Source organism: Anoplopoma fimbria, chromosome 3 (assembly GCF_027596085.1).
Source record: "Anoplopoma fimbria isolate UVic2021 breed Golden Eagle Sablefish chromosome 3, Afim_UVic_2022, whole genome shotgun sequence".
In the NCBI taxonomy this organism is placed as follows: domain Eukaryota; kingdom Metazoa; phylum Chordata; class Actinopteri; order Perciformes; family Anoplopomatidae; genus Anoplopoma; species Anoplopoma fimbria.
The window spans coordinates 19,796,467-19,817,409 of NC_072451.1; the positions used below are offsets into that span (position 1 = coordinate 19,796,467).

Consider the following 20,943-nt stretch of genomic DNA (forward strand, 5'->3'; position numbering starts at 1 on the left):
TCTCGTTCTCCCCTCCCATCAGAGTGCACCGAAACACGCCAGGCTGTTTTATAACAGGCCTTTTTGTTGGATTAATCCATGCAGGGGCGCCAATCTCTGCTCCAGAGTCACACTGTGTGGCCTCTGATAGCAGAAAAAGGGCTGAAGTATCCTGGGTCAGCTGCCCTTTTACTACTGTGGTGAGAAGGTTTGACAGGTAAAGTAACATACCAAGCTTTTTGTATTCTTAAAGTGGTTTAACATTACATTACATTACATTACAGTCATTTAGCAGACGCTTTTATCCAAAGCGACTTACAGGAAGTGTATTCAACATAGGTATTCAAGAGAACTACTAGTCACCAGAAGTCATAAGTGCATCTCCTTTCTTAAACAAGCATCTTAAAGCATAAACCAGAGCAAAAGTATAGTGCAGAGGCAAATTACTACAAAAACAATAATTGCAACAGACTAATACGAATATAATAAGTGCTACAAACTACTACGAATAGGATAAGTGCAGTAAACATATACTTATTCAATAAGTGCAGCGAACTGATACAAATACAGTAAGTGCAACAACTAATACGAATGCAATAAGTGCTACGAGGAAGGCTCAGGGTAGTACTTCTTGAAGAGGTGAATTTTCAGCCACACTTAACTTAAACAGGCCATGTTATGCTATTTTCCGGATGTATATTTTTAGCTCAAGTTACAGTTACAACATGTTTACATGCGTAAAAAGGTTATAACCCGCCTTGTTTTTTTCATCCTGGCTGTCCTGCAGCACCTCTTCTCACCCTCTCTGTGAAATGCTCCGTTGTAGCGCTTGCTCCTCCCTCCAGAAAGAGAAGTCTGCCCTGATTGGTCAGCTAGTCCGCTTTGTTGTGATTGGTCAACATTTCACATTTAAAAAAACTCTTCCTCCGGAGCTTCAGCTCCGTCTCTCTCTTTTGTTGTTTGAGGGACAAACTAGCCGGAAGGAGTTTTACGTCACTTCCGTAACATTATGACCTCATAAATTTACAGAAGTGAAGGAGAGAGTTCAATGGAGCCGTTTCAGGCATCTCAGGAGCAGTGATTCTAAGGGGGAGGGTAACTCCTTTTAGGCGTGGACTTCAGGTTTTACACTCTACGGACCTTTTACATGTACAAAAACATATATAACACACTAAAGAAAAGGGAAAAAGTGGAAAAGCATAATAGGGCCACTTTAAAGGTGAAAGAACTGCAAAAGATAATTTCAAAAGCTGCATGGAAGAACACGCAGGTGCCTCCGATGGAGTTCTAAAAACAAGTAAAAATCCAACTGCATTACATTACACCTAGGTCACGGTTTACAAAATCTAATTAAAGCAAAAAGGGGAAGGAACAACCTTTCAGTCCAGTTGAACCACATTCCTATCAGTAAACTGTGCTCCTCTCTTTATCTCTGTGACTAAGCAACTACCAGAGAAGAGGGCAGGTTCTTAGATTCATTCATTGAAATGCATCCTTAACTAAATGTTTGTAAAAACTCTTATTATCCCCTGCTACCAACAATAAAAAGAATAAACAGGACACCCGCTGTGCGTTACGGATTTCACGGAAAGAAGACTTTCAAAATGAGTACATGGTGATTAAACTACAGGAAAAATCCCCGACAGAGAAACTGTGTATTTCCATGGAACAAAATTTAAATATTGGGGTGCTGCATTATAAACGCACGACTCTGGTAAGGAAGGGAGGGAAGAGACACAGCGTCATGTGATGTTGAGGTGCAGATTCAGAGACGGTTTGTGATTTTCTGGGACAAACCTTGGGGGAACACAAAATAAAAATCTGCAATCGTTTGGAGCAGCCTCTATCTCAGCCCTCTCCTACTCCCTCGCCTGTTTCTCTGTGTACAAGAAAGTCTGTGTCATCCTGTGGTCCTTTGTATGGCAATACCGCTCAGAATAACAGGTCGGGAAAATAGAGCTACCACAAATATTCCAACTGCTATGCAAGTTAAAATTTACATCACATGTGGGTAATCCTCTCACTTCAGCTTTACTATTCGCTTATCATTTTCTTATGAAAGGTTACCGGTGTCAAGGGACGACAACAGAAACTTGACCTTGCATTTGCTGCATTAGCACATCTGGACTAGAAATGGATTTTATGTCTCGCCCGAGCACATGCAGCTCAGTCGGGGGCTGTTAAGTTGCCTTTAAAAAACATAAATGTTTCAAACACAGATAGTTAAGGTCATAAATTGCTTCAGAATATAGATTTTCAACCAGCAGAAGATCTATTTTGGGAGGCATATAGCAGAAGTCATTTGGCGTCGCTGTGGCACATGCTGGGAATCAAAACAGCAGCAAACGAGATAACACTAAAAAAGAAACATCGTCTCTAGTTGCCAGAAGAAAGCTACATCTCCATGCTGACTGGTCTGGTATTAGCCTACTTTTTCTCTGCTGGCAGACGGCATGTTACCTGCTGATGTCAAAATCGATTAGTCTAAGCAGCTGAACCATGGCAGCCCTGAGGAAAGCCTCCGTTCATGTCATTACCTGCAAGAAGACTTTACTTCTAATATTCCCTCCGCTGTGCAACATGAGAGTAATACTGATACAAAAGTCTATAGACAAAAGTCTATAGACTACATTGTAAAATTGGGGCTCAAACCATCAATAGCTCACAATAAATAAATTCAAGATTCTAATGCCAAATGAATTATTCTGATGTTTAAACATTTTAACAACAATATTAATTGTACATCCATAGTTACAGTGCAATTGCTAGTAGCAGAGGAATGAAGACATGAGCAAGCAAAGGTAAAAATGAGGCTCAGATCTATCAAACTTTATGACTCTATAGTAAACGTATACCTGTTAACATCCTTTAAAGCAGGATGGCAGCTGTAGCCCCAGAACACATTAATCAAACTGGAACAACAACAGATTTTACACTAAATGTCCTATCAAAATGGCTCTTATATTCCTGAAACACTGACAATCTCATCAATCCATCAAATCAATTTCCTGTGTGTGTGTTGAAAACTTCTGGACTTCCAGCCCAAATAAACAAAACCGCATTGTCTTTATTCATAAAAAGAGTTCTGGATCGTGTATTAAATGACTGAGTTGCCAATTAATGGCCAATTGATTTCTAAATTGCCTAAATAATTCTGAAAATAAAAAAATACATTTCCCGCTGGACAAAAAACAACTATCACCCAGAGACATCTGGCTTTTGTCTCAATGGCAAAGGTTACAATCCGAATCCATTCCCTGAAAAAATAACTGAAGTAGTCACAGGTATTTTTGACTGACGGATGCGTTTATTTTGGTAGAAAAGGGGTAAAAGACATGCCTCCCTAAGACATGTACTGGCAGTGATATAAGACACATTACCAACAGATTGACTGGCTGAATTCACAGAGTATTTGTGAATTCTTTAATTTTGCAGAGCTAAACTGGAGAAAAGATTCCTGGCAAGAGGAAGAGTTGTTGAACAAATGGACTTTTATGGGAACTGACTTGGATTTCCTTTTGCTGGTTACCATGTGAACACACCTCAGCTGTGAGGGGGGAGGGTGGTTGCAGCTTCGGGTAGTACTGAGTAGTATTGTAGTTCTATCTGAACATCAGTAGTATTTGTGTAGTACTCTGGAGTGTCGATGTATCCAACCAAACATTTCTTCTGCAACTATTCTACAAGAACTATGATGTAAATAAAGACATGCTCGTACTGTGACAAGGCTTTAAAAATAACAGGCACCATTGCACAAAGCAGTTGTTTTGATAGGGCTGTCAAGCAGCGTTTAAGTGATTGATTAAATTAATTCACTGCAGTGACCATGCTGATCAGGCCGGTGATCATCATTGATCCCCTTGCTTTTATGCCGGTAGTCAAGTGGCCACAATATTGAATAGCATCTTGTGGTAAACCAGAGATTTATCCCATTCAAACAGCATAGTCACCAACATCGTTGCCATCACAGTTGTCATTTTCCCCATCGTTCATTCACCACTAGGCCCAATCAGATTCTCAAATCAAAAACAACATCTCCATTATCCTCCACTCACCTCTTTGGTCCTCTCCAGCTCGTTGTGCAGCGCCTGTTTGGAGATCTCCACCTCTATGATCTTCTGTCTGAGCAGCTCGTTCTCATCCTCAGCTCTGCTGCGTTTGTCCTCCACGCTCTCCAACTCGTTGTGCAAACGCACCGACACATCTTTGGCCACCTGAGATCACAGAGACAGATATGTTGAAGGACAAAAACATACAGTTCAAAGACATAATACAAAATAGATATATAAATATTTCATGATAATGATCATTCAAACACCATCACATACGTATACATGCACGCCAGTGTGTGTGTAAGTAGTGTTTAATGATTAGTCAATAATTGTAAAATTAGTCAATTTTTTGCTTTAGACAATTCTATTTGCCAAAATATAAAATACTAAACACGATTCATCGATAATGAAAGTAATTGTTAGTTGCAGCCTTAAAACAGTCGGAATTAAGAAATATCTCAGCATTTTATTTTTAATGATTCCATTTTACATTTGGATTTATTGCCCATATTGTTTCCCATCATTTTTCCAACACTGAAAAGTTGCTGAGGGTTGTAACTTCAACAAACTTCTATTCCAAATTTGAAAAAAAATATTTCATTAATATGGGTTCAGTCGATAGCTTTAATGTCTTTAAGATAATGTTTTAGTTTTACAATTCTTGGAGAGTACTTGTAATATCAAATCCAAATTTGTAAGGAGATTATTAGCCAACCTTTCAATCAACTCACAACAAGAGCATGCTTGGCCCAAGACAAGCAGTAATGTCATGCATTGCGTATATTGATTGCCATGAATGTGTTTTGTACGTTTATGGAAGTGTCGTATTTGTAACTGTATGTTTAACCTGTGTGTAAAATTCCTGAAAGAAACTGCCTAAGGATGCAAAATGAATTTAGGTATAAACTGATTGATAGTATCGTATCGTATTTTATACAAACACTGAATAAAAGCACAGTGTTGACTGGTCAATACCCTAACACAAAGACACAAACATGCATACAGACATCAACAGGCTCTCACAGACCTTCAAGTCCTGCTCCAGACTTCGCAGCAGGTCTCCGTCCACGTGGCCGGTCTGTGCCACCCGCAGGCTCTTCTGCTCGGCCTTTCTCAGGCGGTACTGCAGGATGCGGCAGTTCTTGTTGGAGCGGTCCAGATCCCGCCGCAGCTCCTGCAGCTGGTAGACCTCCTCCTCCAGGTAGCTGTCCCGCACTTCCTCCATCTCCGCCCGCAGCTCGTCCACTTCATCCTGAGAGACACACAAGCTGAAAACCTTAATATCACCTCCATGCTACGATAATCGCTTATGTTTATATACAACATTTGTGCCATTCTTTGCTGCAAAAAGTGCTGACTCTGTTTATGCTGTTTTAATGTTATAAGTTCGCTTTGCAAACATTATCAAGTACTTTAAGTTGTCTGTGTGTAAGAAAGAACCAAGCTAATGACTTATTTTATAGGAAATATATCCCTTTAAATGCTATTATTGTCAAGGATGTAATGCCTAATTCTGTAGCAACAATACTTCTGTTGGTACACAAGAGAAATACCCTCTAAAAGTTTTGAATGTGTGAAGCAGTTTTTGTTTTCTAAAAAATGACTTAACCTAACCAGAAGTGGGTCAAGAAGAGAGAAGTTTTTCCTTAGGGTGGCGTTACAGAAAAAGGCCCCAGGATCATCAACATCAAAAGGAAGAAAAAGGATAGATAGCTATTTGCATCCACATAATAAATCATGTTATTTTAGTCTCTTCTCTCCATTTTCATATAGTAGAATTCAAAATGTTCAGCTTCTGGGGAGTATGAATTTGCTCTTTATATTTCATGGCATTCTGCCCATTATATTTGAATAGTTCCTCTGTACAAGCTATGACTTGGGGTGCATTTAGATTAACAAATATCCTGTCCTCAAATAAACAACAACATCATGGATTCCATTAGTTTTTGTTTTTGTCGTGGACAAAGGTGTAGGTATCATGAAACTGACGTGACAACACCTGTGGCTTAAAAACGGCAATGGATACATCGGAAGTGTTGATATAGAGTATTTCTCATTTCAAAATTTCTTTTTGGGCCATTTTTAGCCTTCATTCTTCAGGTAAATTAACTTTAAACAGCTAATATAAAATTAAGATTCATTACCGTTTAATGAAAAACATAACATGGTTGACGATGTATAATTTGTCTTCATCAGAGCATACAGTTGGTACGGCAGGTGTAGAAACAAACAAATCACATCCAAATGCATTTTCGGGGATAAAGCTATTGCAGAGGAGATGCAATGCAATATACCTACCGTTGATTATACTTATACTTATATGATTACATACATGTTCCAGTAATGCAAGTACTCTTAGTGCGGATGATGTAACACAACTAGTTGGCTCTAAGCATCTTATCTCTCGGATTGGATGTATTAAAACTCCACATCTCCTCATCCTATCAACATGAAACGACCCGGCCTTGATGGAAAAAAAGAGGTTAAGATTTATCCGTAGTACTACGATCGTTGGTTTGGTAACCTCGAGGGTATCTGATATTGGGATGCACTGATCCGACTATTTCAGTCCTGATACTCATAGAGATAAAGATAGCTGGGCTTTGGGTATCCGCCGATACAGAGTACCGGTACGATTCCAGTGTTTAATTAATAAGCCGTCTGCCTCACTGTGTGGAAGTGACCTGGATTATTCCTTCATTTGTAGGGAAACATCAGTTTTGACTTTAAAATGACTTTGCAAAACAAAATGTAACATACAAAGTACATAGATATAAATTGACTGAATTGTTATTCATTATAAATTATTAAATCGTGCCCCAGCAACTTGGTAAAAAAAATCTTCAAAATGAACATGAATTACAAAAAAATTGTAAACCTTTTTAACAAATTGGTCAAAACTTAAACAGGTGTTAAAATGGCAGTATAAAATATATATAGAATATAGACGTAGAATTGAATTGAATAAATCGGCCCCAATGTCACCTATATCAGATCCAGCTATTTGAGCCAGTCGACTTGATATCTGATATAATTTCGGTGCATGCCTAATCCGTTTGCCTTCATCCTGAGGAATCGGTTTGCTCCGAAAATTTCCCTTGGGAGGGATATTCAAAGGGTTTGACAGGCAGCTGAGGAAAAGACAATTGTATGCTGAAGGGGGAGTTGGGAAGAGTGTGTCAATTAAGGAAAAATAAACCTATCCTCATTTGGAAAAGCACAGTGCCGATGGTTTTCTGAGGAGGACCCTGGAGGAAGGAGCTAATGACCTTGCACAGGGTCGGCCCAATCAATGTCCAGGTTAAAAGCAGAGGCAGAGCAGCATCCTGGGAGCAGATATATTTAGAGAATATCACTGATGCCTATGGGGAGTGAGTGCACAGAGTAATTTCCACTACTTAGTCATCTCTTTAAGGGTGTTAAGTGTGTATATCTTAGCTGAGTAGCGATTAATTGATCAAAATTTCTATATACTCTTGGAAATGTCCAACAAATCATGAACAAAATCATCATAATATCTCACGAACCAAGATTACTTATCCATCTAAGTTGTTTTTTACAATAGTCCAAAACTGAAAAATAATAAATTTGCTATCAAATATGACAAAGTAAAGCAGCAAATGTTTACATTTGAGGAGCTAAACTCAGAATTTTCATTCAAAAAAGTACTAAAATGATTAATCACCTATCAAAGATCTATTGAAATCAAATGGTGTGACTAAATTCAGAGAAAATTCAAGCAGCAACAACTTTGATAATCCATTAATCGTGTATTTGCTGGTTCTAACTTCTCAAATTTGAAGTTGTGATGTTTTCTTTGTTTTATGTGTAATTAAAAATGTTTTAAACCTAAAAATGCCTGCAGATATGAGTGTGAGATATTGAAAAAGTCCTAAGGTCCAAAAGATATTACATTTATAATGATATTAAAAAGAGGAAAGCAGCACATCTTTACATTTGAGAAGCTTGTCGGTAATGTTTTGCATTTTTGTTCTAACAATGACTTGAATTAATCGATTGATTACCGGAATAGTTGCCGGTTCATTTTATGTCGTTTCACTACTCGATTAATTGACTAGTCATTGCAGCTCTAAAATAAACTGTTCGTTGCTGCCCCCAAAATGTGTTTCTTGGTGTTGTTCAGTTACACTGTATAGACACAATAACACAGGTTGAAATTGTTTTCTCTTCGTGCAATCAAAAGAAGCAAAAATACCTGAAATAAAATCTAAAATAAAACTAAGAGGTGTCAAAATAAATGTGCTGAACAGTTTTTTTCCCCATCAGCACTACTGATGTAGCAGTGGTGGGGATTCCCAGACATTTGGGGGATGCATGGGAGGCGGGGGAGGTAAAAGAGTTCACTTCAGAGTCCCAGCTGGCAGACTGACACCAGGCAGGAGGGCGTTTGAACCCAACACACATGGGACATCTGACTGTTGTCAAGTCCTGTGGGATAAAGCCATTACAGCCAGAGCCAGTAAAGCTGATTAACTCTCTTGTGTTTGCACCGAGAGAGAGAGAGAGAGAGAGAGAGAGAGAGAGAGAGACACAGACGTGCGTGATGAAGTTTGAAAAACAATACTCAGAGTAACCTGCAAATAACCCTGTTTCCCATTTCAAAACCAGCAAGATTGTTTGCCGCATTATCTGTTTGCCTCCCCTCCCCAATTTATGGGGATAGCCTACTTAAAGAAGGGGGGGAGGGGGATCCTGCATGAAATCTGCAAGCTGGATCTTCATGCAAGATGTAGGATACAACGATGACACGATGGCAAACGAAACACTGATTTAAAAACTACAGTGCATCCCCGAGTACAATCTGTTCATATTAACAAAGAGTATGCTACTCTTAGTGTATCAGATGCAACATGAGGATTGGGGAGAAAATGTTGAGTCTTTCTGTCAAAATAAGACTTTAGTGACTTGACAGCAACACTGTATATAATATAAAAAATAAAATAATAAAAAAAAGAAAGTCTAAAGGACACATCAGGGCTAAGGCACTATCAATAAAACTCTCATCAATGAAGGTCAAACCCACAGGGAAGCTGGGAAGGATAAAAAGACGACATGATGGATGGAGAGTCGACAGGGGGACACCGTGGTGATGACAGCTGGGCATTAAAGGTAATGCTTTGAGATTTAAATAATTTACACATTTAGATTATGCTTTCAACAAGGGAGCAGGTGGAAGTTGATCAATGACACTTAAAGAACAGGTGATGTTGAGGATTGAACCCGGGACTGTCCTGTAAAGGGACAGTTTGGCTCCTCTTTGGGAAACAGCTGCCTCTGGACTAAAGGGATTAAATGAGCCTGCTAGAAAACGGTCTTATAAATGTATATTTTTGAAACGATGTGTTTATATAAAACAAACAGCCACGTTAGTCTCTCTTTCAGATTACACAGCCATACCTTGAGGTAGTCGTTTTCAGATCTCAAATCCTCCATCTCCCGCAGCAGGTCCTCCTCGGTCACATCCTTGGTGCCTGGCAGTCTGAACTGTGCGCCTGATGAGGGTCTCTCCTGCTTGGGTTTCTCTCCGTGCGCCGCCGGAGCGGGCTGAGCCTGAGACATGCTTCCCTTAGCGGGGGAAGCCTCGGTTGTGCGCAGCGGAGAAGCAGCAGCAGCGGCGGCGGACTCTCCGGTCTCTTCTGCCCGCGGCGGATTATCTCCTCCCACCTGATCCCGGTCACTAGAGCCGGTACCGGACTCAGCGTCGCTGCTGGCAGCCGGTGCCAGCTTCTGCTCGTCAGACAGCGGCTCGGACGGGCAGTCTGACAGGTCCGAGCTGCTGTCGGTCTGACTGACCCGGCAGAGAGCCGCTCCGGTCGGTACCCGGATCGGGGATCCATGGCTGAGAGGGCCCGGGGACCCCGAGGCTAGTTTCCCTTTTTTGCCTTTGGCGAGGATGGGACTGCTGGTGCTGTCCGGTTTGATGCTGCCGGCTTTGGGCTCCACTGCTGCATGCTGAGGCACCTTTGTGGGCTTTTTCACCACAGGAGACTTGGAGGAGGTTTTGGCCGTGGCTGGCTTCTCTTTGGCCCCGGTCGCGTGGCGCCTGGAGCTGCGGTTCGGATGGGCCAAGGGCACCGAGGAAGACTGCTGCTGCTGCTGCTTGAGGAGTTTGGGAGATTTTGGTCCGATGGCAGGTGGTTTGGAGGAGCGAGAGTGCGCATCCTTGAGGAAGGGTCTGGCCGGGGAAGGCGCACGGTTCAGCCTCTTCTTCTCCAACTGGTGGTTCTGCGGTTTGGTGTCGCTGCCAGAGCCATTGGAGCTCTCCATTATACACCGACACCGGCAGCAGGAGGGCGATGGAGGAAACGATCAATCCACAGCACCGCGGAAAATCTCTGACATGCGACACCAGAAAAACAGCCAGGTTGCTCTACTACCTTCTTCCTTGACGGGCTGGGGATGCGCATCCTGGGCTGTGTGCTTGGCGCTGTTTACTCCACGTCGTCCGCATTCACCAGGTTGTCATTGTGTCCCCTCTGCATGAAGCCCCCGTGGAGGAAACACTGCAACACCAAATGGGATTTCTGGGAAGGACGGGATGACAGACAGGTTGCATCTGCAGAACAGGGGCTCGTAAGGCTCAAGTTAGAAATAAAAATAAGAGTCAGTCGGAGTCACATCAGCCTTCTTCTTCTTCTTCGGGTCTCCATCCTTCTGTGAGTGATGGGGGCCCCCCTGATCCTCGTACCCCTTCCCACTCCTTCCTATCTGTCATGTAAGATCTGCAATCTCTGCGGTGTGAAGCTCGACGCCCGTGATTTTCTGCGAGGCGCATGCGCTGCTGGTATTACAAGCACCCAGGCAAGCACACCCCTAGCTTTCTCTGGGACCAGGCGGGACCTGGTCTGACACGCTTTGGTGCGCATGCCCTAATGACACGCACTCTATTGGCTATTGAACACCTTCACATGAGGAGTAAAGATTAACTCGGGAGGGGGCCAGTACTCACCTCTTCCTGTGGGGAACCTCAGACTCAATACCTCCAAATCAGATCCTTGAATCAATGGTTTTATCCCTAAGACACCAGTCTAAAATATCATATCTGTAGAAGTAAAAACATCCGAGTCTAGAGCAGTGAAAGAACAAAACTGAGCAAATGATCATGTACGTGTTCCTGGAATCCACTATAGGACCCCTGAGAAGCCACACATCCCACTTTTGGAAACAGAAAGAAATCAAGACCATAATCTGGTAATAAATATAGATATCTTTAATTGCATTGCATTAGTTCAAGAATGCCACAAGTTATAAATACCACAAATCTGCTTTTAAACATGCCAAAACTTTTTTTTCAAAGACTTAAAACAGGTTTAATACAAAGCACAGTCTTCCATCTTAAAGGATACACATTTCAAATAGAAGCATTTCTTAAAATGTATATTCAAAACATGAGTAGTATAAGGCTTGGCTATTAAAACAAAGACCACAGGGTTAGTGCCAAATGCTAATGGTCAGGGGGGCGACAAATGAAAGTTGTACGCTACTTAACAATGTCAAAAGTAGTTTGTAATTTGTAAAAACACAAGATAAATTGTTGCAGATAACTTGTATGGTTGTTTGTTGGCTGGTAATCATATTTCAAGATGTGCTTGAATGTCACAGACTGTTTTTTAGCAAAAGGTATCCCAATTTTTTCTGTTTTGGTATGGAACTATTCAATAATACATAATGTGCCAGTTTAAGTCCACAGAAGGTTGACTTTAACATAAAACTTAATAAAAAACAACAACGAATTAACCAATGGCAAGTTAGTTTAGATCATTTTAGATCAGGTTCTTTAAATTGACTCGTCCTTTCTCCCCATCAGACTTTTACTTCAAAAAAACAAAACGAAACAGAAGAACGCACAGTGCTACAATATTGCATTAATTTAACAAAAGACGGAATAATTAAATGTATTAATATCTATGAACACAGGATGGCTTAACATGCATAGCCTAGTTTTTTATTGAAAATGTACAGGTACTGGGATACACCCGTACTGCTCTGTAACAAACGGCCAAATCTTAAATTAAAATCTGCTGACCTCTTCTTATTAACTCAAACACCCCCTTTAAGCAGGATTTTATATGAAGATGTTTCTTCATCATATTTGCAATGAAACTCAAATCAAGTCTGCAACAAAAGCCTGTCAAAATGAGCAGATATGAGCCCTGAGTCCTTCAAATACTAAGCAAACCTTACTGCTCTATTCCCATCCAAAAGGGAGACTCAAACATTCTTCTCCAAGCTGCAGAGGAAAAACAAAATACTTTGCAATATTAGTAACATAACCAAAACAAAGGCTAAAACCATGTGTGTGTCCTCTAGCTACTAGCTCTACTTCCTCTTAAAAGCCAGTAACACACATGGAAAATGGCCCTGTGAAAACACCAATCCCTCAAAGACTACATTACCCATCTCCCCTTGCATCGCCATCCCACTTTAACAGGGAAATCAGAACGGCCACTAGCGAGGTCGATCAATGATCTTTACTAAATTACAAGTCGTGTACTTTCTTTTTTCTGCGTGTCAGCTTAACTAGGTGAGATGGATTGTAGTGCAAAACATAAAAATGTACACAAATGTGAAATAAGCCGATCCAGCCACTTTAACACTTTAAGGCAAAGGAATATAAACTGATATGATCCACCACGACACAACCACCTACTGCTGGCTGCAAACATCTGCACCTTGTCCAGTCATTACAGCAACACACCATATTTACATCATGTGCTTTTGTTTACCTCAAATCAACTCCTCACTTGGCAATAATACCTATTAATAAGAATATAAAACTACTGTACCGAGATCCAGAATTTAAACTAAGCTGAAGAGACATGAGATGTTGTTATCCCTTTCTCTGAAAGCTAGATGATGCAGAAATACCAGACCATCGGGGCAACTCAGACAATGTCAAACTTAGTGTACAGTATGTGTGATGAGTGTTCATCAGGAAGCTGTAAGGCCCACAACAATCAGCCTCCTTTTACCATGTGCAGCTGCTACCAGTGGGCTCTCTACCTCGAAGGCACCTGCGGGGCACAGCTAGCCTAACAGTCCGAGGAATGAGGTAGTCTGGCTCAAGTGTAGACAAAAAGGGGTGGTAGATAGTAGGTGATTCACCAGGCCTAAGTGTTAGTGTAGTTCATGTCATTGTTTACAGTTACGAAAAAGGAGAAGAAGAAACGGGGGAGGATAATACTGGTTGTTGAGAGAGTCCATGCATCTTACATCAACAGTTAGTAACTTCAAACTGCTGCTATTTGCTGCCCCCTGGTGGCCAGGTTGGTACTCTGTATGTGTGTGTGCTGTATGTGCGTGTGTGTGTGTCTGTGATGGGGGACCACTCTGACTCTCAGCAACAGCGCATGCGCGGAGGTGACAACTCCGGAGGCACTTCCGGTTCAGGCTGCAGAGACAGGACGCTGTTGGAAAGCTCATTGTTGGGAACTTCTAGAGGCATCTGTTGTATCAGGAACAGAGAACAAGTCAGGAAACAGACGGTTAGTGCATCGAAATATTTAGGCAGCGTGCTTAAGCTCGCATCCACAGTGACGTTATTGACAGCAATGACTGATAAAGCATCAACTTGTAGAACAGAGACAGATAGATAACAAGAAACTAAGCTTTAAGGCACAAATAATCAGTGTCTTGATAATGTCTGAGGTTTATAAAACAGAATTGCTCTGGGAAGAAATATTGTAATATATCATAATATCACACATAAATAAATGACAAACATGGTAAGAAACCTTTTAACAACGTTAATAATTTAGGCAGAACAAGAGCCACAAAGGAATTTGTGTGCAGAAAATATTCACTGTTATAACCTTCTGTGATGAAATTCAAAAACACTGGCAGAAAGTGTTGAATTTAGCGGGTTAGGACAGTATATCGATATATATACTCTCATTTGGAAATAATGTTGGCTGATATATATATATATATATATATATAATATAATATAATTGGCTTGTCGATGAGTAAACTAGTTGATTAAACGTTGAAACCCTCGCTAGTCTACACCAGAAATTCTAGGTGGTTATTATTTTTATCAATGTAAACATTTAAATTACATATTGATGTATGCTGTCTCAGCTGTTGCTGTGGAGAGCCACTATCCCAACATCTTTGAGCTGGATGGAAAATTATACTTTAAAATAATTGCTCAAAATATAAGTCAACTAAAAATGCCACTAATGCCGGGCTGCCGTGCATGCCACCACATTTAAAAGTTAGTGTTGAGCCTTGAGGCATTTCGAACAATGTGCAGTGCCCTTCTCAATATTCATAATGTACCAAAAAACATTGCGACAACTACCTAACCAAGCAAATAAAGCATTGTTCCAGTGCAAAAGTGAAGTGAGTTCCAAGTGAAAATTGGCGTTTATTTTTGCAGCAATACAATTACCCTCTCTGCACATATCTTGGTCACAATTCTTTTATAACCATATTTAAGGAATATTTATTAAACATTTTTGTTCATGTTATGCTTTATGCTAAAATGAATTCTTTATTTTCAGATATTTGGTCAGACTCTACTCTCAACACACCAACCTTGCTAAGGATGTCATCCACAAGCTTCAGGAAGATCTCGTCCACATTGAAATTATCCTTGGCGCTAGCTTCGCAGAAGCGCATTCCACTTATTCGAGAGCAAAACTACAACACAAATAGAGTCAAATTAGCTCAATTTCAGCAAGAGAAAAACAGACTCATTCCACAGGAGCAGAAATAATGCTGAACAATGGATACATGGATACTTCATAAAAAAGTGCTACACATAATGTCAGTTTCTGAAGGGGGCGTCAGTGTTTTAAGTATGTCTTTGTTGCACATAAATATTGAAAGCATCAAACAGAAGACAAGGTTTTGTCATGTGATGGTGAGCTGGAGCATTGTGTGATGAACCCACCCGCTCGCCCTGCTGTCTGGAGATGATACGATCAGTCTCACAGTCCAGCTTGTTCCCGACCAGGAGAAGCTCTGCTTCCTCCGAGGCGTACTGACATGAGAGAGAAAGCAGAGAGGAGACACGTCAGGACATCATCAGCCTAACAATTCATAAAAGCCAAACCAGGTTACTGCAATGATATGTGTTCAGCATACTGTCACCATGAAAACTGGTTCTACAGCTCTGCAGCTGAAGGGAAACGTCACAACAATTACACCCTTGAGGTAGTTATTTAAAAAAAAATAGACATTTTCTTATATTTATGCAGTTTGATTTGGCAACGTTACTTGGAACCTAATCATTTCACAATCATCATTAATTAATTGCTTAACTGTTTGATCCACTTTTGTGTGTTGCTAAGGGGGGACCTGCAATGAATATCGCATATTAATTAAAACTTAAAAAATGGCAGTTTCATGACCTCCCTCAAATTCTGCCAATTTGATTTGGTGCTCGAACAATTAAATCGACCAGTTAGCTATCAGCTCATTGCAGATATATTGCATCGGTGTCTATGTCAGCCGATAAATAAGAAGACACAGAATTACAGAAATGCCAAAGATATGTTTTGAGTATCACCGTTCTAAACCTCATTCAACACAGAGTTGTGACAAATTGTTCCAACTGTAAAATGTTTTTCCAGGACATTTCACAGTGCTAGTGCTAAAGACAACGGTAGAAATGAAGGATCAATATCTGGAGAGCTATGGCCAGGTTGGCAATATTATTGGATTCAATAATTATGTAAATCTTAAGTCCTAGATGTATGACAAAATCCAATTGTTTTGTCACCACACAAAAGAAAAGTGTTTCTGACAGCTCTGGCATATATGAATACTAGAGGACCACTCACAGTTCATATAATTCTAGCAGTCTGACAGTTTATTTACCTTGTCAATCATTTTCATCCATTTGGGCAGGTCGTCAAAGGTCTCCTGCTTTGTGATATCGTACACTAGCACTATTCCCTTGGCGCCTCTGTAGTAAGCTGATGTGATGCTGTTGAACCTCTCCTGGCCAGCAGTGTCCCTGTGTGATATGAATGAAACTCAATGTTAAATCAAGTCAGTGCAGGGTCCCCAAGACTTCTCTGAATACCAAACAGCTGATTGACTGATTTGATCAAAGGTATTTTTTTATACATTAAAGATGACTATGGCTGATTGGCTGATGTTTAAAAAACAAAAAACTAAGATCAAAGAACAAACGAGGGGAGGAATAATCAGTTTTATGACAAGTCATAACAAATACAATGTCCTTAATCAATTATTCTTACAGAATTCATAGTATAATTAGTACTTACATCATTCATTTTAACATCGAACGACACTTTGAGTGGGTTAAATCTGATATCTACATGTCATCTTGTATCGAGCTAAAATAAAGACACCTGAAGAGTTTTGTTCCAAAATTAGATATCAACACGTTGAGGAATGATGACATCCCATGTACAGTTAGCCAATGATTGCTAACCCTGCACAGTTTAACCCTCTGTATATGGCATTTATAAGCAATATATAAACATTTCATCAATGGTTTACAACAAACTATCATGTAAGCACATGTATGTGTCCATTAATCTATTTATCAACAACTAGAACTCCTCCTGTTGGCACCCAAACGTGGAAGCTGGTGCCATTACAGAAAATGAAAGACAATATCGCAATAATGTCTAACATGTTGTTTGAGGAGACTTTATAATTGTTGAAACTATTGCACATTAATAAACACTTAAAATATCGTTACAACTGGTTACAACTACATTTTATTGTTTACCGTTGCCATTTATTAAATGTTTATATACCGCTTATAAATGTTCAAAGTTTCAATGTTTTTCATTTTGGAAAATAACTCTTCATTTTAACAATGTAGAGGTGCAAAATAATTTAAATTCCATGCGTGAATACGCTTTTTAAGTTTATGTTGTTATTCTGCTGATCATCTGAGTCTGGGTTAAATTTAGAAGCTTGACAAGCAGATTGAGCTGCACCCACAGTGCAGTGTTACTGTACCTTCAGCCCGCTAGTCTCTCCCTGTTCCCTTTGTGAGTCACAGTCAGGCTTATGAGCAGAAGAGCGGACAGAGAAACAGCAGCACAGTGGCAGGGTTAGGTAAGGCCGGGCGTGGCAAAGATGGAGCTTGATGTGAGCAGTTCAACGTGAGACACAAAACACATTGAGGACGGCCATCTTGGGAGGGACAGGACGCAGGGTGGGCAGAGGAACGGGGGATAAGACGGGACGAGGTAAAGGGTAGATGTGGTGTGGAGGTGAGAGGGTGGATGGGTGTAAGTGAACAGCACAGATGCGTTAGTGAAAAAAGCATTGGAGTTCCCACAATTTAGCCCAACACTGTCGCACACAATCAATTCAGTCATATACTCAGTCAGTAAAATACTTCCTTATTGTGATTTGTGGCATGTTAATCAGTTTTTCAATCGTTTGACAAAACACTGGATGTCATCAAAATGTAGTTAAGACCCATTTAAAGTAACAAGACACAAGAAGAGGCAGTATAGAATCAAACCTCTAAAATAACATCATCCCTGCCACTGCAGGTTCAAGACTCTGGGATCACTACCCAATTTCAAATAGTATATTACAATAATGATAAAGTGAAACCAAAAGTCAATTCAGTCTGAATATTAAGCTACAATAAAACGATATGTCTCAAGTGGCCAGCTGCTATAAAACTGACTGTTCACTAACATTTTGAAGTATCAAACATACATCACTCACTTATTAATGAGGGTATTGAAACAAAAGATGGCATTCTTTAAGTGTATCTTATTTGGATTAGCATTATTGGTATCAAATAAAAATCAACTTAAAACCACTTATTCGTACTGCAAAAAAATTATCTGTGAAGGGTGTGAGTGCTACTCTCTACCCCTCTGCCTTTTATTACTTTTAACTGTCTAAGAATCAAAGTGCAGTTAAACCTTGAAATCTGCCAATTATCTGCCAAAGTATCATGTGTGTTTGCAAGTCATCAATGCAAATTAGGAGAAAATACTTAATGTAACAACAACAGTATGTTATATAACCAAGAATAAAATGATTGCGTTGGATAACAACATGGGTATGAACGTGTGCTGCTGCACATGACGTTTCAAGTTATATCCCAGCTTTTTATTATGCGACTTTGGATAAAAAATGCCACATCGCATGTTTATGGTTGACAAAAACATGCAATGACATCATTTATAGGAAATCTTATTTGCGCAGAGAATGCTTACGTACAAAGCTGAAAGCCACCAGTAGTTTTTGTTAGAGCAGCCTACCGGGTGACAGGACAGACACAGGAAATGCACCATGCAGAGGAATAAATAAAGGAACTGGAGACTTCTGTCCAATTACTCACCATATCTGTAGTCTGATCTTCTTCCCTCTCAGCTCCACAGTCTTGATTTTGAAGTCGACTCCTGCGAGGGGAAATCAGAAACACACATGTGGCCACATACGAGTATTAACATTTCCTGTATTGTTGGACACAACCTTTAATGCAAAGCAGGGAAGTGTCCATTCAAATCTTTGATCAAAGAAACACAATAATAGCGACACTCTGTGACACATAAATGGCAGGGCACAAAATGGAGCTCTAACATAGCAGCTGCTTGTGGGTGACTATTCTGGGATCGGACTGACTGTTGTTTTGGTCACGGGACTGTTTGCTCAATTCCACATTATGTAGGGTTTCATTTACCAGAACTTTGCCAGAAAGGTCTCTTGTTAAAAAAAGAAATGTTATTAAAAAAGTATAAAGTATAAAAGTGATATGTTTTCATGTAGAACTATGTGACGTTAATGTGTCAGCTCTTAATATTATGACATTACATTACATTACAGTCATTTAGCAGACGCTTTTATCCAAAGCGACTTACAATAAGTGTATTCAACATAGGTATCAAGAGAACTACTAGTCACCAGAAGTCATAAGTGCATCTCCTTTCTTAAAACAAGCATCTAAGAGCATAAACCAGAGCAAAAGTACAGTGCAGAAACAAACTAATACGAATACAATAAGTGCAACAAACTAATACGAATACAATAAGTGCAACAAACTAATACGAATACAATAAGTGCAACAAACTAATACGAATACAATAAGTGCCAAGTGGAAGGCTCAGGTTTGTACTTCTATGAAAAATTGTTGTTTAGAAATGGAGATTGCATTTAATGATGGACCACACAAAGCAGGCTCCCTCCAAACTAATTCAATTAACTAATTACTGGACAGCTGCAGATGCTATAAAAGTGACTGTGTTGGGCTCCATCTATCTAACCCCTTCTCCACATTCAGCTTGATAAATGTGACAAACACCCAAAACACCCTCCCAAGTTTGTTTAGCTCATGTTGGTATCTTCATTGCAACCTAAAAGCCAACACTGATTTGTAAGCTACAGCAGTGTTGTTGTTTGCATTAGCTTAAGTTAGCTAGCTCCTGCCTGTAGGGTTAGCTCTGCTCATTCTCATTGAAGAAGTCGTCCAGCCCATGGTGGTGTAAGCATCCCCCCTCCAGTAAATACACGCAGCCCTGCTCAATGCTGTCAATACAAAGTGGACAAAAACAAGTCCCCTAAACGCCTCCTGTCCTCACCTACGGTCGACTTGCAAGCTTCGCAGAAAGTGTCATCGGTGAACCTCTCCATGATGCTGGTTTTACCGACACCACGGGAGCCAATAATGATAATTTGAAGTTTAAAATCAGCGGGTCTTGGAGGCATCTTCCTGCGGCGCGACTGAGCCCCCAGAGCGGGGAGGAACTCGCGGAGCCCCCGCTGCCACCGGCGGCCCTCCGCGGGATGTCATATCTGGAATCCATTTAATGACTCCACATTTGTAACTACGAGAAAAGAAAAAAAAACCAAAACAAACGCGGACACACTGCTGTGCTACCGAAACGCTTCGCTATTTCCAACTTTCTTTCGTCTCAGTAGAAGTTTGCGAAAGTTTGTCGCTCGCCCACAGTTGTTGTTGTCCAGCCATTAGAGACCTCCGCCGTCATGACGTCACTGACCACATAACCACGGACTTCCGCTTCCGTCGCTTCCCAGTGATTTTTATAACTTGTCTAACTTGTTTTTTTTTTTTTTTTTATAAAACAAGGATTCGTGGTTTGTAGTTAGTAGCCTTGAAGCACAAAACTAAAAACTTTGCCTGCTCTAAATAAACTTAAAATCCAAAATATTTCCACCATGATAATCTGAAGGCAAATATGTGTCTCACATTTAAATGTACAGTACCAGTCAAAAGTTTGGACACACCTTCTCATTCAATGGTTTTTCTTTATTTTTATATTTTTCTACATTGCAGATTAATATTGAAGACATCCAAACTATGAAGGGACATATCCTCTTTGCTGCTGTAATCCTCTAAATTTCCCCGCTGCGGGACTAATGAAGGATTATTTTATCTTATTTTATATGGAATTATGTGGTAAACAAACAAATGCTCAACAAACCAGAATATGTTTTATATTTTAGATTCATCAAAGTAGTTGAATGAGAAGGCGTGTCCAAACTTTTGACTGGTACTGTATATTCATAACAGAAACAGAAAACAATGTTCAGCACCAGCTGCAGAGGCTATAGTCAGTCTGAAGTCCCCCCAACCCAAAGAAAAATACATCTGCTATTCAACATCTGTTTATAAACATAGCAATTCTATATTAGACCATGTACTTAATTCAATTCAGTTTATTTTTTATAGCCCAGAATCACAAATTATAAATTTGCCTCAGAGGGCTTTACAATCTGTACACATAAGACATCCTCACATCGGCACAGGAAAAACTCCCCTAAAAAAAACCTTTAACAGGGAGAAAAAAGGAAGAAACCTATGGGAGAGCGACAGAGGAGGGATCCTTCTCCCAGGATGGACAGAATGCAACAGATGTCATGTGTACAGAATGAACAGCATAACAGAGATACAACACATTCAATGTACTTTTAT

The 20,943-nt window shown here is 40.2% G+C and overlaps 2 protein-coding genes across 2 annotated transcripts in view; both read right to left on the bottom strand.

Moving 5' to 3' along the window:
- Nucleotides 1-5,271, bottom strand: part of LOC129089326 (microtubule cross-linking factor 1) — a 57,113-nt gene extending 51,842 nt beyond the window's left edge. Inside the window, 2 exon segments of the mRNA XM_054596736.1 lie at nucleotides 4,035-4,193; nucleotides 5,059-5,271. Of these exon segments, the coding sequence (XP_054452711.1) occupies nucleotides 4,035-4,193; nucleotides 5,059-5,256 (357 nt within the window). The 5' untranslated portion in view covers nucleotides 5,257-5,271.
- Nucleotides 5,272-11,246: 5,975 nt separating this feature from the next.
- On the bottom strand, nucleotides 11,247-19,988 carry rab12 (RAB12, member RAS oncogene family). The gene is given in 7 exon segments (XM_054627597.1): nucleotides 11,247-13,497; nucleotides 14,592-14,696; nucleotides 14,950-15,039; nucleotides 15,879-16,017; nucleotides 18,352-18,412; nucleotides 19,589-19,748; nucleotides 19,751-19,988. Coding segments are annotated over 7 exon segments (726 nt in total). The 5' UTR covers nucleotides 19,814-19,988; the 3' UTR covers nucleotides 11,247-13,389.
- Between the last annotated feature and the right edge of the window lie 955 nt (nucleotides 19,989-20,943).